Genomic DNA, 27,924 nt, shown 5'->3' on the forward strand with positions numbered 1-27,924 from the left:
TCTACTTACTTGAAAGTAGCTATAGCCTCAGAGGGGTTTCCTTTTCCTGATCGAGCAACCAGAAATTCAGCTAAGCGCCTAGCCAAATACGATTTTCCTGTGCCACTGGGACCGCATAAAATCAATCTGCGATGCTCTGTCAACAAACTGATATAGCGATGGACAATACTGCGTGGTATAAGGCTGTCGAAGGCTAAACTTCCTACTCCCTGGAGACAAATGTATAATGTCCTTACGTTCCCTACAATATATCCACATGGCAACAACTCCGGAAAACCCATTTCAGGACCTCGTTTGGCCTCTCCTAGGTGATACGATGTTATGGAATCTGTGTTCAGGCCCAAATTAGTCCCGGGGTCGACACGGGAGACGTAATCTTTAAAGGTTTTTCTCACAATGTAATCTAGATTTTGCCATGACGTCTTGCCCGAAATATATGTATATGCAATGACAAACTCATTGGGACTTGTAGTCGGGAATGACTTCCGCTCTCCGTTCTCGGCTAAATTGCTTCCAATCATAGAACTGTTGGCATAGAAGTCATCTACTTCTAACATTTCTTCGCAGTATTTGGCAAATGATTCTGGCTGGCCGAGGTAACATGCAATAGCAATCTTTTTACCATCATTAATGTCAGGCATCTCTTCTGCAGTTGTGGGAACATGGGCAGGACTTGGTATTGTATCGAGAGCAGGCGGAGGAGGAGTTAAATCAATGTGGGTAGTTGGTGAAAGTGGAGGTGGTGGTGGTTCGGGTGCAGGGGCTGGTGGTGTATTATCTTCCTCTGTCTCCTCTTCCAAACGTTTTGGCAGTTCCATGGGAGGTCGGGTGTTGCCATCTGCTAATGAGTATCTTCTCGACTCACCTATAGATCCATTGGGACTAACAGCATTTCCCAATGAAACTTCCGATCCCGCCAAGGAACGACTAGTTACCATTTTCTGCAATCTTTCGTTGTTCTGTTTGAGCGACATCATCTCGGCTCTCATTTTGTTGACTGTCTCCTTAAGACTCTCCAATTGGGAGGCAGAACTTAAGGCTTCTAAACGAATATCAGTTAACACCAAATCTTTTTCCCTAAGCTGTTTCTTTAAGTCTTCTACAACATGGTTGGTGTCCTCGTGTTCAATGGCATCTATGGGTTTGGCGTTGTCAATGAGGGTAACTGTTTTGGCTGGACAGGTATTTGTGGGAGATGTGGGCAACGGAGGGGGTGGTTGTGTTGCCAAAGCTGATAGCCCATGTGTCTCCCCGTGCATATGGCCATTTGTTTTATTTAACCCGGACATACCTGTGGTACTATTGTCAGTCGCATTTGTATTCTGACTGACGTTTTGTTGACCAATATTGTGACCAACGTGGCGACTAGTTTTAGAGATTTTGGCATTACGGGAAAAGGCTTTTGTAAAGGAACTCCGAAGCCATCCTTTTTTCTTTTGTTTTTTGTCCTGTGTGGAACACGACGACCCAATAGAATTGACAGAACACATTGAGTCCGAACTGTGATGTCTTTGTATCGCACCTGTTTGACCAAATGAACCCGATTGTTGCTGAAGATTATGCTGAGTTGCACGTGACATATGCTGACCCGGTGTCGAAGATGGCAGTGGTGGGGGCTTTTGGCTAAGTAGATCGTTTTGAGTTTGACTTTGGGTTTGAACACCCATACTCTGCATATGTGCAGTGGTAAGGCCAGCCTGTATTGATTGTTTCCGTAAGAGTTCAATAGTTTGCCGCATATCAGTTAATTCACCGTCTTTACGCTCAGCTGTGGCCGTTAGGTGCTGTAGGCGTGAGGTCATATTGGATAGCGACTGCTCGAAGGCGTTCACGACATGAGCCTAAAAAATTAAAATGTTTTTTATTAATATATGCTGTCTAAATAAAACAAAATGTTAAGATGGCACAAAATTTATTTAGCATTAGTATTAGTTGTAAAGTAATTGTTGGGGACATATGTATTTACGTATAGGAAATGAAAGTATGCATGTAAATAACATGTAAATATGCATACCAATGCCCCAAGAGTCATTAGTTTCTCTCATTCATGTCAGTATTTGCCTAATCAATGCACCTCTCTGTGCTCTCTTTGTTAATCAAATTTGACAGTTGTGTTTTTGGCGTTACTTTTAGTTTTGCGCGAATGATTCTTGGTCGGTTGTGTTTTGGGTTGAGAATTAAAGAAATGTGTAAAATTGGTAATAAGTGCAGATTAATAAATAAAATTATGTGCTTGATGAAGAAAATTAGCAAAGTAATGTTATAGTTGTGAGTTAAAAGTAAAGATAGGGATCGATACACAACAACAATAGGACAATGAACTGTTTTGCTTTGTTTGCATACCAATGCCCCAAAAGCCATTAGTTTCTCTCATTCACGCCAGTATTTGCCTAATCAATGCACCTCTTTGTGCTCTCTTTGTTAATCAAATTTGACAGTTGTGTTTTTGTCGTTACTTTTAGTTTTGCGCGAATGATTCTTGGTCGGTTGTGTTTTGGGTTGAGAATTAAAGAAATGTGTAAAATTGGTAACAAGTGCGGATTAATAAATAAAATTAGGTGCTTGATGAAGAAAATTAGCAAAGTAATGTTATAGTTGTGAGTTAAAAGTAAAGAAAGGGATCGATACACAACAACAATAGGACAATGAATTGTTTTGCTTTGTTTGAAGTTTAGGTTAACATTGCTTTTGTTATCGAAAAAGTCGGCAAGTAACCTTGCATGAGATGTTGAGACCTTCAACAGAAACACGGGTGCATATGTTATAAACTCAAGAAGAAAAAGTGCATTGTTTTACATTGTTACAATTGAACCACATTTACATTTGACCTCCAATACGAATGGGTATGTTTGTTTATATTATTCTCATTATTATTATTTATAATATTATTCTTATGGTAGTTTTAAGTGTCCCGGCATAAGTTGAATATACGGACTGGATTCGGATCGATAATAAAAAAATTTCGATTTAAAGGAAAATTTTGTTCGCGTTAGCCGAGATTTGTCCCTGTCCATAGGAGAAAGCCTTAAATCCCCGGCCGAAGGCCGGCTATATATGAAAATTTTTGAACTTTCGGAGCCTATATCGCGGGATGTATGGACTTCCTGCCCATGATATATATATATATTGGCGTGATCAGCACTGCAAGCCCTACCTGTGATAAAAAATTTCAGATCGATCCGAATCCAGTCCAAACATTCATCCTGGTCCAGTGTCCCTATTATTAAATGTTATTGAGTTTGTTTTACACAGTGATAATAAAATACTAAAGTAGAAGCCAACAACAATTAAGCAAATTGGTGTAAAATTAATCAATGTTAATCATTTAATTTTCAATGGTTATAAATGGGTTCATATAGTATTGCCCATAATGTACTTAATTAGTTTAATGTTGACTGGCTGTTTTCAGATTCTGTATTTAAAAACCACTCTTTTGGCTGAAAATTTTCGATCTTTACTCGTACTAAGCTAAATCTTTTTGAAATGTAATACAACAAAACGTCTTAAATGTAAGGATGAGAAAATAATGACCTAAATTAATTTAATTTATATTAACCTGATTATCTACACTCCTTGCTGGTGTCAATGTCTGCGTTCCGTTTGTATGCATACTGCTACTGATGGGTGGACAAGATTGACGTTTTAAATCCTTGCGTATAGCCAACTCATACCACGGTATTATCGGCTTGCTCCTTAATGTTGTCTGGCAACCAATTTTAAAATCCAATGGATCCATATATTCGGGGGCTAGTCTGTTTAGATCTTCAACGGCTGCCTCGGCTGAAGCATAAATATTGCCAGCAGATTTGTTGGGATGCAGATTGCTGCCGAGGTGACACGAATAATTACCGGTACCGTGGTAATATGCCCCCGACATCATATTCATTAGAGAACCCATGGGTGAGTCTAGTGGACGATTCAAACTACTACCCAAACTCTGCACCCTCATATGTCCCAAAGTATGATATCGACGATCAGAGGGATTTTGCAATACGGGCATTGCACAAGGTACTGCCAAGATTTCGTCTTGATCCAAAGTGGCTAAACTGTGACTGGTATACGAGCGTTCTAATATTTCCGCACTAGAACTTCGCTGTGGCGGTAAGGGCAGCTGATAGTAGGATATTGTTGCTTTCTTCTCTAGCGGCACTAACGAAGGACTAGCACAAGGGCTTTTGGTAGGCGATGTATAAATCTTTGGTTTAGCGTAAAGACTTTCCCTTCTAACGGGCGTGGGTGGCGGTTTACCAGTGCGATGAGTGGGTGAGATGGGACTTCGTGCGGACACACAATAAGTAGGACTCTCACTATCACTCCTTTGAATTGAGGGTGTCATCTGAGTGCTGGGGCGACGAGAATATTCACCTATCGATTGGACCCGTTTGTAATGCATAGATGAGTTCGACACTCTGCGTGACTTAGAGGGCGAGTTAGAAGAATGCGAATGTTCCGAAGGCGTTCTAGTTGTAACAGGAGACTCCTGCATTTCAAATGAATATTTGTTGAAAGGTGAATAACCTCGGTCAGATGATTCATCATACGAATTTCTTATGCCGCTATCCAATCTGCACTTCGGCGATTCTGGTGCAGTATATAAAAAAATTTGATCTTCATCGGCAGTGGTATAGTCGGGAGTTTTTAGTACCGAGCTATGCAGGGAATCCAAAGAAAATCTAGAGTTTTTCTTTAAACATTGGTAATCCACATTTATACTTCCCGAACCAGAAGAACCTGCCACACTATCTCTACAGCCAAACATTGAGGCATTACCGCCAGAAGAGGAACTGGCATCGGATAAAGGTCTGAATGTTGTATTGGCAGTTGCATATAATGGTTCGATGTCCGCAATTGTTGGTGTTTTAACCGGTTTGACAGAATTACGCGAAACACAAATATCTTCTCTGCTACTAGTGGGTTGGTTCAGACTCTTCGACATACTTCCGCCTACGTTAGTTCTATCCATGGCAATGGTTCTATACGTTGACTGTTGTTTTTCAGAATCGCTGCGTAAAGATTGTGTCCTCTTTCGCTCACTCACCAATGGTGTGTTGGAAAACTTGTTATCGTGTATAACTTTTTCATCTTCCTCCTGCTGCTGGGCAGCTTCCAGTTCTTTGGCTCGTATCGACAGAGACCTCGTCAAACCTCTACCCCTTATAGTGGCATAGCCATCATATAGTGGTGTAGTGGCGGGAGAAGGTCTAGTAGTAGCCGTTGCTGACATTTGCGACTTGACAATTATGGCCTCAATCGTTGAGGACAGCAAATATAAATGCTCGTCGCTTTCGTCGTCTTGGCTTTGGGCGAAGTTTTCGTTGTCTTCTGGGCGGAAACCTTGGAGGTGGTTATTGGAATCACATCTTTCATCTGTTTTAATTAATTTTATCTTTTCAATTTTTCTTTTTAGCTTCAGTTTTGAAGATGTTTCTTTTCAATTTTGATTAATAGCTGCATTGTGTATTAGACGATGTAAAGAAATTTATGATTTTTGATGTTGGTAATTTAATAAGAATCAACCAACAGCTGTGTGTTGCGTATATGAGATGCGTTCGAAGCATACATATGCGATTTTGACTGTGTGGATGTAGCGGTTTGTTATTTCACAAGGAATCATTATTACAAATTCTACTTGTACATTCAAAATAAAAATAGAACAAATTTTTTGTCTGACATACATATATATTAATGTACAATGTTCGAATTAAAAATCTCAACTTGTTTAGAGCTCTTTATAGTTTGTATCTTTTTGAATCGATAGAAAATAAAGCAAAGTACACATTGTCCAACATGAATGGAAGACTAGCTGAATAATTAGTTTTTCTAACCTCTAAATAATGCTTTACACATTTTAGGTATTTCATACTTGTTTAGCTAAACAAAAGTTTTTATTTGCTAGAAAATTGTTCCAAAAGAACGTTGAATGTCATAGTGTGTATCCCCTTACAGCAATAGCCTTATTATATCTTTAAAGAGTAAAAATTTGATCGGGATATTTACAATTCTTATCGCCATATTTTTTTATGATTTGAACAAGTTAGATTTTAAGTAAAATTATCACGCTAACATATTAGTCTATTCTTTTGTCAGAGACAGTTTCATCTCCCAATTACTTATCTCTATAGTTGATCATAGTTCATATAAATCTTCAACTAAAAAAATCACACTCCATGTATATTTTTGATTGCTTAGTTCTATGCTGTCCATGCTCATGCTGGCGATGTGAGCTGAAAATACAATACAAATGTAGAGCCTTGTTTTCGTTTTTGTTGATTTCGTAAATTATTGTACATTTCTTGCTTATGTATGTAAATGATAAGAAGACAAAAATGTCCAACGAGTTCACGATGCGTACAGACCACGGTCAAACAAAAATTGAAGATAGTGATACTTGTTGCATCACTATACATGATATTTGTAACTGTAACAATCTGGACGGAGATAATTTTTATTTGAATCTCCAAAGGATATCGTTTCACACTACTATCAATGTAGTAAACTTCAATCAATCCAAATTATCCGCATCGAAACTTAAAAAAATCCGCAAATCGGGGGTACCGTTACATGGGGGCTATACCAAAACGTGGACCTATGTCCACAAGTTTTTTTGTATAAGTTTATTGACACTTAAGAACCCTAAGTGTCAAATTATAGCTAAATCGCTCTGAAAATGTAGCTAAAAACTTCAAAATACCGTAAATCGGGGGTACCGTTATATGGGGGCTATACCAAAACGTGGACCTATGTCCACATGTTCTGTTAAGATGTTCAACATTACGTATATAAATATGTAGGTAACTGTGTATGTATATAAGAAGAGGCAATATGACTTAAATTGAAGTACATATATTGATATTCACAAAACCATATTCATTTATTCTAATACTTTATTGATTTTAAAATATGTTGGAGCTTTTTAGAGATATCTTACGATTCTTTATGAATTTCGGTTCAAGTAATTATACAACGAAATATTTTGAGACGTATGTTTAGGAAGTTCTAGGCAAGACTGGATATCATAATGTAGCTGCTTTTAGTGACAGATGTTTAGTCTGCAGATAATACCAAACCTGATTTTACTCTTTCTAACCTACCTACCTAAGTTGCCCGAAAAAGAACATTTGTCCCATAAGCCGAACTATAGTTTCGTACTAAGCACGTTTACGAAAATACTATTATCAAATAATTAGTTGGAAATATCAGTTGGAAATATCTTCAATAAAACTATTTTGTCCTTAAAGATATTGTCAACTTATGGCGAAGTTTTAGCACATAAAATAATTGGATTCATTCGAATGACACAACACTTTTTCATATTTGTACAAAGGATATGTATCATTTAAGTGTACTCTAGAAGCTTTATTTGAAACAGTGAATATTGGATAATTTTCAGAACGACTTGACACATTCTAGGATAAGTACAAAAGCAAAACACTGTCTTTCATACATTATGACGTCAGAGTAAATTTATTGGCCCATTTACACTTTTCATTTGATTCTTTATTCTTGTTCCAAGTGCGAATAAATAAAAAAAATAATGGTGAAGGGTATAAACGGTTCGGCCAGAACTATAAGCAATTTCTAGCAATAATCGTATTTCAAATGAACGAGACAGATAGTCGAATTCATTACTAATAGCTCATGACAACTTGAACGGGTTTTGTGAGATTTGGACATCGGATTTTAAAATTATATTCTTATATTTTTTTAATATGATGAGAAGACTAAAACCCTCGTCGACCAATAAAAACATGAATTCAATAGAACAAACATAATGAGGTAATAAACACGTACGTAAATATGGATGTGTGTATGATTTCGGGAAACGAATGGTGTATTTGGTAATAATGATGGTGAATGAGAATAAACATAATGAATTAATAAATATGTACATATGTACATATAAATATGTATGCGTGTATGATTTCTGGAATCGATTGGTATTGGAAGTACTCCTAGCCTTAACAAAGTTCGAAAGGATACTGTGGCTAATAAGCTAGATTCTAGTGATATTAAATTACCTCATTGCCACCCGGACAATAACTCCCCCATTGTATTCGAAGAATCATTTTTATATATCTACGTCATTCACAATTTCACAGCCTTCAGTCGAATTTCTTTCGCTATGAGAGGCTACATACAAACAAAAACCTATACTCAAAACATTTCTTTTTAGACGCAAGATCTATATTTTCTAATTCTTGTCCAACAAATATCGATTCGTTTGAACGTTAATGTGACGTATAAATATGCAAAATATGTGACATTCACACCGACATGCGGAAAATACACGCCTGAAACCATTATTTTGGCTTGTTATAAAAGAAGTTGCTTAATTGTTATAACCACCTTCACATATTGGTGAATGTTAAAAGTATGTAACATTTACTTTTTATTAGTTTTCACATTAAATCATCCCAATTTTAATCCACGTCGTTCTTTTATGTATGTTTGACGTATGTCCTTATTATATAACTTTTTAATTAGAGATTGGTGACGCAGTGATTTGTATTTGTTCACTTGCTTATTAATAAAAAATGCACCAAATATTTTTTGAGCTTACACGAGTGTGAATATTGCACTCGACGACGACGATAGTGAAGTCTATCATAGTTTTAAGTAATCTTGACACTAGTTTTATAAGTTATTAATATTTTTCCTGTAGATGCAATTTACAGAAACTGCGAAATATTGAAAAAATAAAAACATGACTGCAAGCTCAAAAAATATTTGATTCATTTGAAACCAATAAAAAGGTCGAACAAACAACAATAAATAAATAAAAAATGCAAATTTTTGGCAATAAATAAGAAATATGGCTTTGAGTCATCCTCAGTGGCATTATCCAAACTTTTCTTATGAATAAAGCTGGTCCGGCCCCGAATTCAGAGTTCAGAAATTTCTTCGACTCTACTCCGGATTTTTTTTTAAATATTCTTTTTATTTTGCTCGATTTCTGAGCAACTACACTGGAATATTCTTAAATTTTTCTTGGATAACGAAACTTAGAAGGCCTCAATTGTAAGACGCCTGAAAAAGGCAATGCGGTACTACGAGACATAAATACGTTCGCTGCGTAACTGTTGTAAATGCCAGTGAGCTATTTAGGTTTAATCAAAAATGCAGCGCTTGCAAACAATTGTCACAGCTGACGTTTCTGCCACAACTGTATAGTTTTGAAGCTCTTCTTTCTTTTATGCCAACAACAGTGAGGGGGTTGTGATTTGTTGTTTCTGCCTTTGTCTGTTTTAAGTGCCTTCAATTGAAAGTTTTTAATTGAATATCAAGTCATATTTAAGGGAATACCCCAGTCATGATTTTTTTCCATGAAAACTACCAGTCTTTTTTCATCTTAATGTGCATATCTTGGTATACTTTTGGTAATTTTGTTGTTGTTTTTGACAATAAAACGGCGAAAAAAATATTCTTTTAAAGACAAGATTTTTAATTTTAAGTACTTAATAAGACCAGAAAAATATATATTGAACGGGACAACCGTTTTCGAGCTATAGTGGTCAATGGCTTCAAAAATGTTCCGGTATGTTCTGAGACACACCCCATTGTTCACCCCATTTACTCTCATTTTTCGAATATTTTGTATACTCTTCTTTTTAAATACCCTAATGAATGTTATCCCCAAGAAATTCGCAAAAATAAGAGTGAACAAGATGCTTGAGGCGTGAAGAGGTGAAGTGTGTCTCAGAACATACCGGTATATTTTATATAGAAATCACTATGAATTTTCTCTTCCCGCGATCATATCTCATCCAATTTTATTCCGCTCTACTTTTATTTACAATGTATTCAACTTATAAATAAGCCCATAAGAAATTTTAGATTTTTCAAAAGTGACAAGTGGGGGTAACCCCTTAAATAGCAACATAAACGCAATGACAATGCTGCTATAAAAAGAACATTCATATACCATGGAATGGTGGTACATCGAACCTATAAGCATGCATTGTAAATGCAGTGGTGACCAATACAACAAAATACCCAGCGGATTCGTGAAAAAGGCACTATGTTCGTTACACTTTATTAAGCAGCTTTTTAGAGATACAAGTAGGGCAGTTTGTACATCCCTACAAGCATCAATTCTTTGAAAAACAGAAAAGCGTTTAAATATTTCAAAAATATGTTATAAAATAAAAATATAGCTAATTTGCGAACATTTTTACCGTAATTCACGAAAAGAAAATTTGCTAATGGAGTGCTGTTGGGCTACATGTCGAAGTCTTAACTGGTGATAGAAAGACTATGTATATGGAAACCCCTTTAGGAGATGAAGCCACAACAGTTTAATATATATTTCATGGAGAGCGGAGGAAACAAACTCAGCTGCGATTGGAATTAATGGAGAATTTTCATAATTTGTGTTAATGTAATAAAGTTCTTAATATTCTTGTTTTACAAGAATAATAAATTCATTTAGTTTATTCTGCGATATTTTGCAATGGCTTGCATTTTTATTGCATCTTTGAACTGATTAAAAACACATTGCTGGATAGCTTTTTCGCAAATTTTGTTTTTAACGAAATTTAGAATTCCTTGAATTTTGTTATACTTTAGTATATGCCTCGATATCAACAATAATTATAAAAATACGAAATAGGTAACACCCGTTATTGTTAATAGTCAAATCATATGCAAACGTGCGCTATATAATTCTCGGAGTACCCAATTTCGAAGTACGTTATTACCATCTCTTCCAAATATACTTTAGTATATGCCTCGATATCAACAATAATTATAAAAAGACGAAATAGGTAACACCCGTTATTGTTAATAGTCAAATCATATGCAAACGTGCGCTATATAATTCTCGGAGTACCCAATTTCGAAGTACGTTATTACCATCTCTTCCAAATATATACTTAGTCCGACGATGTGTTATATTGGTCTTGAAAGTTTTTAATGTTTAAAGCATGTAGTCCTTGTATTTCCTAGAACAAATGTATAATTTAAAAAATTTTCCCTCAAGCACTCCTTCTACTAGTTTCCCCAAAAATTCTCAAAATGTTGTCATATTAAGGCAAAGGTTGTGAGCTCATATTGTTACAAAAGAGTTTAAGATATAAAAGCACCAACTTGTTCGTCTTCTTCCAGAAAATGCTACTCATGACATTGTTTTATAATCAGGTGATGGAGTCTGTGCTATGTCCTAATTTCAACTTCTATATCTCAAAAATGGTAAAACCTAGGAAAAAGTCATAGTAGGCAATCTGTTTTGCTGTTTGCTGGCCTTTGTGTTAAAAGACAACATCCAGTATCGTTGGTAACAGTTGTTACTAAATATCGGGTAAACCGACAAATTTGCCTTGCTGATGTCCTTAAATAATTTTTGCTGAGGAAGAAATGCGTTATTGATAAGCTCTTATGGCTTGGTGTATACACTGAGCAACACGACAATTATTAGCCATATTCTGACACCGCAGCATCGCATCGACTTCTGCTGTTATGGACTCCAAAAGTTTGGGGCCTTGTGTTCAATCATTTTGTGAAGCTCATATCATGCAAACTATTTAAAATTTTGATTCTCTCTAAAATAAAGTTGTTGCTATTGTCATGTATAATAAGAATTGTAAACGCATAAAATCCATCAAACGTCATCTTCAAAGTCAAAATCTTCAATGTTAAATTTCTTTTTTAACCGAAAACAAAAAAATTCCCTAAGATCTCAATAAAGAAATTTCTGGAACATACGAACCTTGTAAAAATGCCTCTTTAAGGTCAAAAAACACCACGGTAGCACATCACATAAAGTAGGTGGAACACAGTTGATATAAAGTGGTTTTGTTTAAATGTGACAAAACGAGTTATACAAAGTCACTTCATTCCAACATATCTTTCTTCAGAAGAGAATCATCTGATAACATTTAGAATAGATTAAATGACGTTACATCTTTACTTTACATACTCAGAGTTGGAAGAATACTCAACTGTAAAATGTCCTTTAATTGAACAGAATGAAGGTTTTGGTATACTATCCACTTTTTTCGTTTTCACTGTAATAAATAATTACGAGTTATGACTTATTTTAACATTTGCTGACGTTGGAATGACCGCTGTTCATTTGTTGGAAGCAGCTGTTTTATAGTTTAGTGTTGCAGGTGATAATAACATATTTAATGAAGCGGTGGATACCTATGATTGGGAATTTACTTGCGTTGCTTCCTTACATGATTAAAACAAATGTAAGAGGCCGTTAAAGTAACTAAAGGAAATGTATGTGAATAAGTTTTCAATAACATGACAGGTGTAGCTTTTGACATCGAATGGATGGTATGTATAGGATATACTGAAATAGCGGAGGTCATTTTTAGCTATAGTATTATTGCAATGAATTTCTGTACCTGAACAACATTCCCTATTCTAAGCATTTTTTATTTATTCATTCAATTTACAAATTTGGCTTAATAACGGTTTTAGACAATATTTATGGTTAAAAAGTATGGAAAGAAGTAATGAAACATTAAGAAAATTGCGATACTAATTCTCCCTTAAATAAACCTCTTTCACGATTGAGTTCACCACTGATCTAGTACTTTTTTTTTCAAAACTTGTGTTAGAAATTCGTATTGCACCATAGACAAAACAAAATATAGACGACGGAATGTTCTCACCGAGTATCTACGAATTTAGTTTAATGGTCACACACACAACCAAATATAAATGCCAAAAATATAATTTAACAAATATTTTGTTCTGGAAAACGACTACTAACCCCAGTTTTTATGGGAACTACATTCTCAGACAAAAATATCCAAGAAAATATTGTAATTTTTCGTACTTTTTTGGGTTTGAGTGATTTGAACGTGCAAAAATGTAGTAATCCTTCGTCTATATCTTCATTAGTCTATGATTGCACTCCAACAACTAGCAAAACATGCACTTCTCTCTTTTCTGATAGAAAAAAGTACGGAACAAATAAATGCTTTTCATATGTGCATTTGATCAGACAAATAAAACAAAGAAATGCCCAAACTAAGTACCTACAAAATCTAGAAGATTGCAACAAAACCGTAATTAATTGAAATTCACAGCACTGATCTTAAGGCACAGATAGAATTTATATGTCATGTTATTGGAAAGAAAACATGAAGTCATCATGAACTGATCTATCCGAACTCGCGCATTTAGACTTCCCAATGTACACAAAATGCCTTTATGACTTAACAACCATTCACATTTGATGCTGGTATTGCATATCTCCTCTCCTCCAGCTTGTGTATTGCATTGAAACTATTAACCCACAACAATGCAAAGTCATGACATTAGAAAATACTTATTAAAATACATCGAAAAACGATAAATTACTGCGTTCCCATCAATTGAATATTACGTCGCAAACAACTGTTGTTCGATCGCAATCCAATGGAAGAAGTTGGTAAATGTTGTAAATTTTATTGTTTTATTGTCTAATTCTATATGTAATGATTGAAGAAAATATAGTTTAAAGAAACATAACATAGCACAGTTGTCCCAAATCCAAATTTTCTGGCCAAAACTATTTCAACGTCCATTTTGTATTGAAATTAATTATTATTTATAATAAATGTGTACAAACAGCAATTCTTACGTTTTATCGACCAAAATGACCAAAAACTTCCAAAATTTGTTGAACAGGGTGGTCCCGTTGTGTGGGGTCTAAACCAAAACATTGACCTATGTTAATAATTTTTGGTATAAAGGATTCATATCTTCCAAGAGGTCAAAATACCAAATTTCAGCCGAATCGGTCATAAAGTGTCGCTAGAATCCACAAAATATCTAAAATCGGACGGTACTTTTATGTGGGGGCTATGACAAAAAATGGACCTATTTTCAAAAAATTATACATACTTGTTTTCTACACTCTGAAACCCTTAAATATGAATTTTTAGGAAAATCGGTTGATAGATATGGGTATTACCGTTCTATTTCAATTGGATACTACGTACAGTCACAACAGGTATTTACAAAAAATTCTCCCATCTTAAAATAGAAAAATCCACTTTATTTTAACTGTGGCAAATTTGAGCACGATTTGACTTCAGAATTTATTTGTGCAGACCCCCTGCTATCTTTCAACTTCGATTTGGAGGTGGACATATTTTGACATTTTTTTAAAAGTTTAAGTATATTTAAAAAATATTTGTAAAAATAATGTTTAATATATATAAAAACATTGATTTTATTACGCTAATTTTACCAATTTCATCGTTCTTTTTGTAAACATTATGAAAGTACTCATTAACAGCTTCCCGATTCATAATAACTTTGGTCGCACTTCTGTATATTTATGCAGCGACGCAATACAACAAAAATTGTATATTTTACAGCACATAGTCTGTTTTATTTTTATATAAAAAGTGTCAACTTTGGTACTGCGCCAATCAACGAATACTAATACTAACGTTATTTTTTATTAGTCTATGCAAAAACATTAAAATTTCGAAATTTCAAAAATAGGGTTTTGGCCAAAAATTTCCTGATTGAAACCTATGTGCATAGATCTGTTTCTGAAAGATTTTTCAGGTAAAATGGACGGAATCTGATAATAACGAGTAGCCTTAAAACAACGGTTATATTCTATACATAGGTCACCGGCGAAGCGGATCCATTGTACGGATTCGACCACATGCGGAATGAAATCTAATGTAATATGCATTTCTATGGGGGTCAATTCCCCTAAGGTTTTTATTACGAATATTTAAAAATAACGCAAATTGTCTCATGTAAAAAATTGCATTTTTTAATTTCCGCGTATTGATACAAGTTTAAATTTGAAATTGTGTAGTTTTTTTTTATAGATACGTAAGCTTGTTTAACATTGGTAAGCAGCCGTTGTAGGGATATTTTTTGTTAATTGGCATCATCACAAAGTTTCCACTTTATGATAACAAAAACAACGATTAACTCGAACTTGTCACTTTTCTCAAAACGCCGTTTGCATTAGAGTTTTTTGATAGGTTAACCTTCTTTATGAGAATTTATTTGACGTATACGCAATGAAATTTCAGATTTAAAATATGTGTACAGTATTTCCCGGATATAAGCACTGTGGAAAATGCAAGCAAAGCAGTGCATATAAGCGGGGGATTCACATATCGAAATAGAATTGCTCTATGTTTTCTATTTAATGAAGAAATTTAATGGCTGGTATTACAGCCTTACGAATAATACTTATTAAATTTAAAACTTCCTTTCTTAAAGGAAATCTTATTTTCCGCACAATCGTTTTTATATAATTCATTATTCTCCGACAGCAGATGGAGTAAATGGCTTATTTATTTTTATTGCAATTAGCTCAGCTTTCTCTAAGAGCATATTGCCTGAAAGAACAAATTTCTTGACGAGTTTTTCTCCAATTAACTGTCCTTTTCACGTATATGCTTGCCATATTTAACGCCTATGAAAAATTTTACTATCATCCAAATTATTTTGAGCCGGTGCATATAAACAATTTTTTTTAAGCCCAAAAGAAAGAATGATGACCAAATTTCAAGTGCTTATAAGAGGGGAATGCATATAAGCGGGATGCATATATCGAAATAATGTCAATGCATTTTGAACTAAAAATAACATTTGCACAAATTTCAGTGCTATTAACCGGGGAATGCTTATATCCGGGGTGCATATAAGAGGGAAATACTGTACATACATATGTATATTTCGATTTATTTATCCATGTTTCTCAAATATTTTCTGATGTCCGTCAAGGGAATATGAATGTCAAATATTTCCAACCTAAATTTACTCACAATCTTTAATAATTTGGTGTACTAGCATAAGTAGCATAATTTCATTATTTGATACAGTGGACCTCGATAATATACTGTCAGCACGGGAGTCATTACGATTTCTTTAAATGAAACTACCCACCATACCAGTGCTATCGAAAACGATATCGTTTTCGAATGTTTCTCGATAGCTTTGCGGATATTTTGTTCGAGAACGACACACGAGAATGAATTGAAAACGATTCACTCGTGCCTCAGTTTGTGGCAGGAAATCCTTCGATTTCGAATATCGTTAATAATATTATTAGCGAATGATTGGCGATAGTTTTTACGATAGTGGCGAAAAACACTTTTGGTGGAGTTTCTTTGATGTTTCTGTGCCTTTTTCGTCTTTATTTCTTTGTTATGTTTGCGATTTTATGTGTAACTGTTGACAAATATTGTTGTCTTGTATTTTGTAACATCGGCATACGTTGTGTTTATCAACACTTATTGTTTATATTATTGTTTATTGTTTATATTATTATTATTTTTCAAAAAATATTTGAAAAAAGGCAAATGGGAATTTTTTACAGACTACATAAAATTATTTTTGAAAACAAAAAATTTCCAAAGTAAAAAATGTTTCTCGAAACAATTTTTCTTGTGAAGAAAAGACATTTGCTAAATGTTCGAAAATGATATCGTTTTTGAACTTTTGGTGAACAAAAGAAAAACACAAGAAAAACATTTGCCAAATGTTCGAAAATGATATCGTGTCCGAACATGTGGCGAACATTCGAATAATACCAGCAACTGGTATGCTGGGTAACTTTAAATGAAAGGTGCTTACACTTGGGAAGTTTTTGTGGATTCTGAAACTGCAATGTTCTTGTAGATAATTATCGCTGCTACAACATTTTTTTGGTCCCATTTCGATAGGACTTGCGGTTTCCAAGCAAAATCGTAAAAACCTAAAAAAACTCTAAAAATGTGAACTTTGACCGCGATTTATTCGAAAATCCCTTGGATCATTTTTTAATTTTTCTCATTATGAACATTGTAGTTTCAGAATCCGCAAAAAATTCCCAGGTGTAAGCACCTTTCATTTAAAGTTAGCTAAGTGTCGTGTAAGTTTTTTAGACTTATTCTACCCGGAGCCGTGACATAAATTCTATAGTAATGTTGGACTTTTGTCCATATTTGATGTAAAACAAAAAGAGAACTTATATACTTTGCGGCGAACATTACTCCCAAGGAAATTAGGTCCCTTTTGCCAATCAAATAATTTTTTAAAAAAATTTCACTAAATATACATACATAGTCCAAAAAAAAAAACAGTAAGGAAAGGACAAAGTCGGGCGGAGTCGACTATATAATACCCTACACCACTGTGAATATGTAAAATATATATGGGAGCTAAATCCAAAATATGTAAAATATATATGGGAGCTAAATCCAAATCAGAACAGATTTTGATATAATTTTTCACATTTATTTGTAGACCAAATTTCGTCACATAGTCCAAATTTCATCAAAATTGGAATATATAGCATGTTTCGTGCATCAAATACCTCAAATAGGTCTAAAATATATATGGGAGCTATATCCAAATCTGAACCGATTTCGATATGATTTGCCACAGTGGTTTCTAGACTAACCACCGTCACACATTCCAAATTTCATTGAAATCGGACAGATATAGCGTGTTTCGTGCATCAAATACCTCAAATCTGCCTAAAATATATATGAGAGCTATATCCAAATCTGAACCGATTTCGATATAATGTGGCACACATATTTCTAGACCAAATCCCGGCAAACATTCCAAATTTTATTGAAATCGTACATATATAGCGCGTTTCCTAAAATCGGCCGACAATATGTATAGGAGCTATAGCCAAATTTGAATCTATTTCTATGTAATTTGGCACACTTATTTCTAGACCAAATACCGTCGCACATTCCAAATTTAATTGAAATCGGATATAGCGTGTTTCGTGCACCAAATTCCTTAAATCGGGCGAAAATATATATGGGGCCTATATCCAAATCTGAACCGATTTATATATAATTTGGCACACTTATTTCCGTCGCACATTCCAAATTTCATTGTAATCGGACATATATTGCGTGTTTCGAAGATATATATGGGGGCTATATCCAAATCTGAACCGATTTTCACCAAAATAAATAGCGTTCGTTCTTTGGCCAAAAAAACTATCTTCCCCAATTTTCATGCGAATCGGACAATAAATGCTACCTGTACTGGCGGACATGCGTAAATCGACTCAGAAAGTGATTCTATGTATATCCCTAAAAGGAACTATGGGTCTATCTCGTTTCCGTTTGCGTGTTACAAACTAATGCACAAAGACATAATACCCCTTACCACAAGGTGGTGTAGGGTATAAATAGAAAATATCTAAAAAGTTGAAAATTTTATTTAGAATCCGGCCTTTAACTGCAAATCCTTTTTTCTCCGATCCTGAATAATGAATCCCGATTAATTGATTCCCGGATAATAGAGGTCCGTCGGTATATACCTAATATATCGAGTTGTAATTATGTGTACATTAGGGTTATGACTTTTTGACCTTTTTTTCAAAAATGACTTCCTGTAGCAGGAATGAATGAACTTTTGCCTATTGATGCCAATGGTAACGTTCATTCCATTTAAGAGCAAAGCAGCTTTCCGCTGAAGGCATTGAAATCCCAACCCTATGTCAGTCAGGAATTCACAGGGTTGTATACAAGAAAGCTGTTCGGTTGAAGAACCACCTGGTAAACACCCTTTATCTGGATAAGTGGAGCATGCATTTTGACGGCAAACACCTTGAGAGCTATGAATATCAGGCAGTGGTCCCCAAGAACGAATTTAAAGAAATTAGATTGACTGCGCTCAAATTGAAAGATGGGAAAGCTAAAACAATCGCAGAAGGTCTCCAGAATGTGTTAGAGGAGTTCAACCTCTGGGGATCAATTGTGATGATTGTTGCTGATACAACAAGCGTGAATACCGGCAAAAAGACAGGCGTTGTAGTTCGACTGTAGCAAATGTTTGAAGCGAAAGGTTACACCGCACCCAAGTTCATCAGATTCCAGCACCATGTGCTGGATCGAGTTCTTCGGGTTGTCATGGACAATGAACTCCATGCGTCTACAACATAACCAAACATCAACTAAAACTATGCTCAATTGAAAGCAGCCTTCAGTAATGGTACAACTTTGATTAAGGAAACAGGTGGCTGGAGAGACGACATGAAGTTTCTCTTCCACCTTACTCGTGTTTTCCGCCATTTCACCGAGAAGAGTGAGATTCCTTTTGTAGAGTTTAAGCAGATCCCAAACATTTGCAATGCACGCTGGAACTCTCGTGCCATTCTAGCTCTACTTGCTTTTATACTGATGCCTGAAACACGGAGCAGATTGCGTAAAATCTGTTTATTCATGGGCTGATCATTGGTTCAGTAGTCAATTGTTCCGCTCTGAAGATTTCGCAGAACTATCTGCAGCTCTGAATGACTACCCAAAAGCTCTCAAATGCCCGAAGCAACCAGTGTTGTGAGCGCGCGATCAAAGATATGCAAGACTTGTAAAACTTCTGCGTAACAACCCAGCAAACCAATCGTACCGACATCTTAACGAAATCGGAACAAAATTCGGACGATACGTCCGATGTCTGATCCGAAATCGTTACGATATCTTAACGAAAGTTGTATGAAGTGGTTGACATAAATTCGTAACGAAATGTCGGAGCGACATCGTATCGATTTCGATCCGATTTCGTAACGAAATCTGAAGAAAATCCTTGGGAAATTCGGAAAGGAAATTTCTTTCCGACATTCGTTCCGAAATCGGTACAAAATCTGAACTATTTCCGCTGCGAAAAATCGTTTAGAAATCGGAACGAAATCTGAACGACGTTGCTTCCGAAATTGTTCAGACATGTCGGACATCCGACATTTGGTTTGCTGGGAAGGACAACCTCCCACCGAGATTCATCCCCTCCAATGACAATGCGAATATTTAACTTTCTTTTGTGTTTTATAATCCTTGTTATGTTAGTATATTTATTTTAGTTATTATTTACTTTATTATTTATATATTTTTTAATATCTACTTATAGTGACTCCAAAAAATGTCAAAACTGCATAAATAAAAATGTTCAAATGATTTGTGCGTGAGGTTTTTTTATCCAATCACATTAAAATTAAGATTTTATGTAATCTTATGTAAAAGTTCATCCCAATATGATACAGGAATATGAGGTTGTAAAATAGTCATAACCCTAATGTACATACCCAGCAAACCAATCGTACCGACTTCGTAACGAAATCGGAACAAAATGTCGGACGTATCGTCCGAAATCGTAACGATTTCTTAACGAAAGTTGTATGAAGTGGTTGACATAATTTCGGAACAAAATGTCGCAGCGACATCGGATCGATTTCGGTCCGATTTCATAACGAAATCTGAAGAAAATCCTTAAGAAATTCGGAAAGGAAATTTCTATCCGACATTCGTTCCGAAATCTGAACGAAATCGGTACAAAATCTGAACTATTTCCTCTCCGAAAAATCGTTTAGAAATCGGAACGAAATCTGAACGACTTTGCTTCCGAAATTGTTCAGACGTGTCGGACATCAGACATTTGGTTTGCTGGGTATATATATGTTTAGGACGTTACATATTTGAATTAGATATGTTAAAAAATATTACACAAACTTAGTGTTCTTAAAATGCTTAATCGATCAGTTAGTTAAGGAGTGGTCTCTGCTTGTGTACCTTGTATTTCTGTTACAAATCGTAACGATTTCTTAACGAAAGTTGTATGAAGTGGTTGACATAATTTCGGAACAAAATGTCGCAGCGACATCGGATCAATTTCGGTCCGATTTCATAACGAAATCTGAAGAAAATCCTTAAGAAATTCGGAAAGGAAATTTCTATCCGACATTCGTTCCGAAATCTGAACGAAATCGGTACAAAATCTGAACTATTTCCTCTCCGAAAAATCGTTTAGAAATCGGAACGAAATCTGAACGACTTTGCTTCCGAAATTGTTCAGACGTGTCGGACATCAGACATTTGGTTTGCTGGGTATATATATGTTTAGGACGTTACATATTTGAATTAGATATGTTAAAAAATATTACACAAACTTAGTGTTCTTAAAATGCTTAATCGATCAGTTAGTTAAGGAGTGGTCTCTGCTTGTGTACCTTGTATTTCTGTTACAAATCGTAACGATTTCTTAACGAAAGTTGTATGAAGTGGTTGACATAATTTCGGAACAAAATGTCGCAGCGACATCGGATCAATTTCGGTCCGATTTCATAACGAAATCTGAAGAAAATCCTTAAGAAATTCGGAAAGGAAATTTCTATCCGACATTCGTTCCGAAATCTGAACGAAATCGGTACAAAATCTGAACTATTTCCTCTCCGAAAAATCGTTTAGAAATCGGAACGAAATCTGAACGACTTTGCTTCCGAAATTGTTCAGACGTGTCGGACATCAGACATTTGGTTTGCTGGGTATATATATGTTTAGGACGTTACATATTTGAATTAGATATGTTAAAAAATATTACACAAACTTAGTGTTCTTAAAATGCTTAATCGATCAGTTAGTTAAGGAGTGGTCTCTGCTAGTGGGCATTGTATTTCTGTTACAAACACGTTAATTGCTTGAGAAACAGACATTTTCACATACATATGACATATAAACCCAGAGCGTAGAACGGATTTAAGGTAAACAAAATTATTGGTGTTTCTTCTTGTTGTTAGTCCCTACTTTAGGTGTGCAGTTGATTCGGTTATGTTTAATTTGTAAGCACCGTCAACTCGATGAATTTAGAAATGAAAAACAACAAAAATGGCCAGAAACAAACGTGGAGAAAAGCAAAAGTAAACTACCTGTACTTGATCACGTCTAGGTTTTATGGTGTTTTGTCTGAAAAAAAGGTTTATGTGATGAGCGTGTATCGGACTTGAAGTGATTTGATACGTGAGCTGAGTTTGTTTATCGTATGATCAATCGAACAATACAAAACTTTCTTAATTTGCTTCAGTAAACATAAATGATCGACAGCTCGAACGTATTCGCTCTGCAGTTAGGAATGAATACAAAAGTATGTTTATACGATATAAAGACTGAAACTGCTTGTGACAATAAGTTTTAACTTATCCTTTTATTGTCCTTCGATTAATACCTATACCAGTTCTAATTGTCATTCTAAAGGTTATGCATAAATATGGGCAATGCTAATATTCGCTGAATATATGACAAAAGAAATGATAAAAACGATTCAATTTTATAATAACAACATCATAGTAAACATCTAAAATAGCAGTTCACTTGTTATTTGCGTTATAAAAATTATACATACAGTGGCGGCCAGCTATTTAGGGACAATAAATTCAGTTTAATAGATTACTCGATTTCATTTAAAAATGTGTAGATTTTGATGAAATAAATTTTGCATATAAGATATATGTCGATATAAGCACTATCGAGTGGTGTCAAAACTTTCGGAGATTCTCTATATGTGGGGGAAAGTACAGCCCACTTTTCTAAAAATGGTCCATTTTAGCCTGGCCAGCTAATTAGGGACATTATTAGTAAAATCAACTTTAATGTTAATTGATGCACATTTTTATACAAGAATAGATCGCATTAGTTACTTTATAGTGTATTCAACCGGTTTCATGCTTTACCCCCGCCGAAAGTCCTTTAGGGGACCGAAGTATTACTATAATCCCTAATAATGTGCTTTAGGCCTTCTTTTCCGTTAATGCACCAAAAATATGCATATTTTTTGGCACTTTATAACATATGGAGAATCTCCGTACGTTTTAATATCACTCGATAGTGCTTATATCTACATATATCTTATATGCAAAATGTATTTCATCAAAATCTACACATTTTAAATGTAATCGAGTAATCTAATAAACTGAATTTATTGTCCCTTATTAGCTGGCCGCCACTGTATAACAAAAATGAAGGGTAGAGAATGGATGCGTCTAAAGAAGATAAGGGTGCATTCGAGTAAAAAATATTATTATTTTTAGATATTGAATTATTTGAGCAATACCCCTATGCCAGTCTACGTAACAGATGTTTTCTGTTCATTTATTTCAATAGTTTTTTTTTTAACTATTAGTTTGGAACACAATCATTTAACATTGCATAGCTATCCATAAAGTGGTAATTCCCAACTTGGGGAGTAACACGTGTGATTCTTTGTTGTTTATTTAATTTTTTTGTAACATAAAATTTACCCTCTCAACAGTGGCTTCCGATGAAGATTGTTATAGTAAAAACAGTGATTATTTACCAATTTTGTATTATTTTCTTAGTAGCCCTGTGTAGTTTCTATTTATGCTATTTATACCCTTCACAACACTGCTGTAAGGGGTATTATGTCTTTGTGCATTTGTATGTAACATGCAAAAGGAAGCGATATAGACCCATAGTTCCTTTTAGGCATATACATATAATCACTTTCTGAGTCGATTTATGCAAGTCCGTCCATCTGTCCATGTATTTTTAATCAAAGTACAAGACGCATTTAAATTTCAATTCATTTGTCTATTTATGCATTTATTGTCCGATTCAAATAAAAATTGGGGAAGATAATTTTTTGCTAAAGGACGAACGTTATTTATTTTGGAAAAAATCTGTTCAGATTTGGATATATGTAGCTCCCATATATATTTTCACCCGATTTGACCAAACACGGAAATTTTGTCCGATTCCGATGAAATTTGAAACGTGTGACGGAATTAGAAATATGTTTGCCAAATTATATTCAAATCGGTTCAGATTTGGATACAGCTCCCATATATATTTTCAACCGATTATTATGTAGTCGGTTCCGCCCGACTTTGATCTTTTCCTTACTGGTTTATATCAACATCTGATTTTCTGTCGGTAATTTTATTATATTTCCCAGTTTCAACGTTTCAAGAATATGTCTGAGAAAATAAATGTACAAAGATATAAAATGACTGACAGCAGTTCATCAGCAAGTATTAGCTTAAACAAAAGCAACAGTTTGTATGCATCTCTCTCTGCAGACATGCATACATGGATGTTACATTCGATAAAGTATTAATCAAAATATAACAAAGCAATGCCAATACAAAATCGACTACAAAATCCCCACTTCTCCCAGCATAAAAATACACCGTGATACATTGTCTACAACTATTGAACCAATAAATTACATTCAGTCCGAAACTTGTGGAGACGTAACATGAAGAGGGATGAATTAAATAAATGAAAAATATATATATGTACATATGTACGTACTGTGAACGTCAAAGAAAGTTCCATAGCCAAATTTATTTTAAATTGCCCTATTTAACTAGTGGTGCAATATTATCCAGAAAATATCATAGAAACAGAAACAGGCCATTAGGCTATGAAAATTTTCACATCAGCTAGTTTCAAGCCATTGAGTTTCAAATAAAATCGGGCTGAACTCATTGATATGAGAGCCGAGGTAAATTTTAAACTTATTTCGATGCTTCGCAGCCTTTTATCGTACAAAAATTTCAGGACATATAGAAAACGATCTTTTTGCGATTCATCGAGGTTTGAGTAAAAGTTTAATAGCAATTATTCTGGATGTAGTCATTTTTCTAACAATTGCATTTAAACTTTTACTCAACCACCGATGTATCAACAGATTAATCGTTTTTTATCTCTCCTGAAAAATTTAATTTTTAAGTTAGTTCATAGATTTGTTTAATATTCTATAAAATATTTTTTAGAACTACATTTGATTTTAGCTGCTCTCTGTATGTGGTTTGTATTGATTCCTATATCGGTGATATCGCGCAATTTAAAAGTGAATGTTAGGTGCAAAGTTTATTTTAACGCTCACAGTATATGTCATCCATGTGTTCAAAATGCTAATACAAAACACCAAACAAAACGTTCATAAACACATACATACATGCCCACAAGTTATTTACATATCCGTTCAAAAGTCTAGAGTTTAACCATCCCTTCGTCCGTCCCCATATATGTATGTATGTACATTGTACATACAGCTGTTGCAGTATCTTTGACACCCGCATACCAGCAGTAGACCGAAGAAGTTTTTTTTATAATTTCATGCGTGTAGAAAAAATGAACCCGGTTTCAAGCCACGGTCATCTGTTGAGTTGGTGGGCATGTATGCACATTTTGATGCAACCGTTCGTTTTCGTCTGTAATATCTAGTTGATATGGCCAAGTTATTTTTTCTCACCTCTTGTTTGTGAATGGGATCTTTTCTTTTTCGTTGGTACAACTTGAAAAAATAACCCCCTCTCACTTTATACCGTCTTGCTTTCTTTCGCTATTCACATACGATTCACCCTAACTTCTTTTCCTTTTAAAAATATTAATGAAACGTACCTTCAAGCACAAAACTATTAAGCATAGTACACAACAATGTACATACACATTTCGTTAATATCGAGGTCTGAATAATTTATTTGTCTACTCCTTTAACATATTACATTTCGAATATTACTTTCTATAAAATGTTCCAATTAACTGTCATTTAAAAAGTATAGACATATACCAACACATGATAGGTATCTTTTAAAATTGCCGATACATATTTTGTATATGCCATCAATTTATATGGGTTTTTATTCGGATAGTTTGCGCTGATTGGTTTTCTTTTTACACATCTGAACATGCGGCTCGATCAACCTTTAAAACACATCTTCAAAATTATGAAATATGTGGTATCTATTATCGGTAAGTTAGCGACCAAAATATGTATATTTAGTTGTCCCTAAGGCGCTTGCAGCAGCTATGTTCCTATCCTTTATTTAAACTTTTTAATTAAAAAATTGAGTTTTAATTTCTACCATTTTCGGTCGTTAACTAGAAAGGATTTCAGATTCCCAGCACTATTGTGTTAGGCCCTATACTTCTGTTCAATTAAACAAAGTTCGTTATGTAATATCCTAGCTAATATGAACTTTATCCTTGGTATGTAATAGTGATTCCTTGTTTAGTATATAAGAATTTCATAATAATCGCTTGTAAATATGTATGTATGTTTTTTACAATTCCGAATTTGCGGAATTCATGTATTTTATTGTTGATTTAATTAAGGTGGTAGTTGTTATCATTTGAAACGAGTGCGATCGGTTTTCTGCCAGAATTATCTTTACGTTTGATAATAACGGTATTCGCGTTATCTTTTCGTGATATTTGATATGTCCATGCATGTGTATTTCACTTCACGACACAAATTACACTCGTTCGTACACACATGAGCACATCAGAATAAATCCATGAAGGGGTGTAAGGTTTGGCGATGCTGCTGCGACACTTTTCAAATATGAAAATCTGTATTCAAACTGAAATTGTTTTATGTTAAAGGTCATTATTATTGCACAGTATTTGGATAGACGTTTTATTTGATTTGTTGATTTGTAAGATGAATTTGGTACTTTTATTGATTCTCTTTCATCCCATATCCGATTTGTTGTTTTTATACCACTACTTCTCCATTCAGTTTTTCTTCGTAATTACGCCTTTCTATTCTGTTAAGAGCGAGGAAACCGGTTTTATGTTTTGTTTTACGTTACGTTTTATGGCTTATTCTCGATACGAAAAAGTAAACACTTTTATTCTACTGTTTGGCAGGCAAGCTCTTCTTTGTTAGATATGACACATCACATTGATTCTATTCTCACAAATAATTATTAACAAAAAGCCTTAGGTTGTGACATTCAATCGTAAGCAGATCCGTTTACTTTAGAGGGGACGAATTGGTCTGTCGGCATAAACTATTTTATTATTTCGACGCACACACAGTCACACAGTTTTCTGTTGGCAATCCGTTAAATGCACACTTGTTTCCAATTTTTAAATGTGAGCTCAACTCAAACAAACTATAGCTCCATCTTACAATAACTTATTATTGTTGTCGTTTTTTTCTTGTTTTCTCAAAAAAAAAAGCTAGCGCCCGATAAGATAATCCGTTACTTGTTGCGGAACGCACGAAGTTTAAATAAAAACTGAGGCAGTATGAGTTGAAGGCTGGTGATCTTCAACTAGTAAACACACACATATAATTTTGAAGTGAGAGAGCAAGATAACACGCAGAGAGAAAACTCGTATTAATGGGGAAGAAAAAGAGCATATGCAACATGTTGCTAGATGATTTCACTCAAAAAATATTTTAATTAAAGTATTTAATTCACTATTCCAATGGAAATTTGAAATTTCAAGATCCCTTGAGCGGCAGATTTTAAAATTACAAATTTTTATCGTTCCACTAAATCAGCCCCGCTCAGAACGGTCCATTTTTTCACATCAATTCTCTTTCGGTTTTTGTTGAAACAGAAATAAGTGAATATTTTAGCATTTTTTAATTGTTATTTGTTTAATCAGGGGAATCATTTTTGAGGATACTTAAGTGCAAAAAATCGATAAACGTCGAACGAAACATCCAAAAATTGTTTTTTTTCCTTATTTATATTAAATAGTATATTGTTTTCTTCGGTGTGAAAACACGCGGTTTTAAGCAGGGTTGCACTAAATACATACATATTTCCAATTGCAAGCAGAAATAAAAAGTGTCGAACAGTGATGATTATTCACATCAATCTTAAAGTAAGATTTGAGGTACAAGAACATATTTTTAATTGTATACTAATTTTTTTCATTGCGTGGAAAAATGTTTTCTTTACGGGACAGAACTCCTGGACACATGTTAATCAAGTTATTTTTCTAGCCATTAGTTTTGAAAGTCAGCAACAATAACCTAACAAATATAATCACACGAGGAAGATTTGTTTATGTGTGTCGACATGTTCGGATTTATCAAAACCATTAACTTCATTATTGCAAACCGATTAATTGGATTTAGAGTCCCGGCGAAAACGTTGTCATCTATGTCTACGATTCCGTCGAACTTTTCCTAATTGTTCGCGTTTAACCTTTTCACACACAAAGCAAATACGGAACTGAATTCGCAAATTCATTCAAATCGAAATATCCTTGCTACTGTTGTCCTCTTAAATGAAAATGTGTCTCGCCATCTTGCGTATGTTACGGCGCATACCCCAAAGCAGAAGCGCAGAAAGTCAATAACATTTTCAGTATTTGCCAAAACTATTGGCGCCTCTAAGGGCGCCACTTTTTGTATTACACAGAAAAAGGAATCACGAATCTGCCGGCCTGTTATGGGTATTTTTCA

General features: G+C 34.6%; 1 protein-coding gene and 1 long non-coding RNA gene across 21 annotated transcripts in view; one reads left to right on the forward strand and one right to left on the reverse strand.

The window, feature by feature from the left end:
- Window positions 1-27,924, reverse strand: part of sick (sickie) — a 317,157-nt gene that overhangs the window by 2,459 nt on the left and 286,774 nt on the right. For 9 of the 20 annotated variants that reach the window (XM_073966463.1, XM_073966459.1, XM_073966462.1 and 6 more), the window contains one exon: window positions 10-1,841. In XM_073966463.1, the coding sequence (XP_073822564.1) occupies window positions 10-1,841 (1,832 nt within the window). Of the gene's footprint in view, window positions 1-9; window positions 1,842-3,556; window positions 5,575-25,781; window positions 26,765-27,924 lie in introns of those variants that run through there. The other 11 variants (XM_073966467.1, XM_073966472.1, XM_073966476.1 and 8 more) reach the window with 11 other exon arrangements.
- Window positions 2,040-27,924, forward strand: part of LOC141393480 (uncharacterized) — a 328,761-nt gene continuing 302,876 nt past the window's right edge. Inside the window, exon 1 of the long non-coding RNA XR_012410110.1 lies at window positions 2,040-2,527. This is a non-coding gene — a long non-coding RNA (uncharacterized lncRNA). The remainder of the gene's footprint in view (window positions 2,528-27,924) is intronic.

The sequence above is a fragment of the Musca autumnalis genome, unplaced genomic scaffold, assembly GCF_047663935.1.
Source record: "Musca autumnalis isolate F117 unplaced genomic scaffold, ASM4766393v1 scaffold_2, whole genome shotgun sequence".
Taxonomy (NCBI): Eukaryota; Metazoa; Arthropoda; class Insecta; order Diptera; family Muscidae; genus Musca; species Musca autumnalis.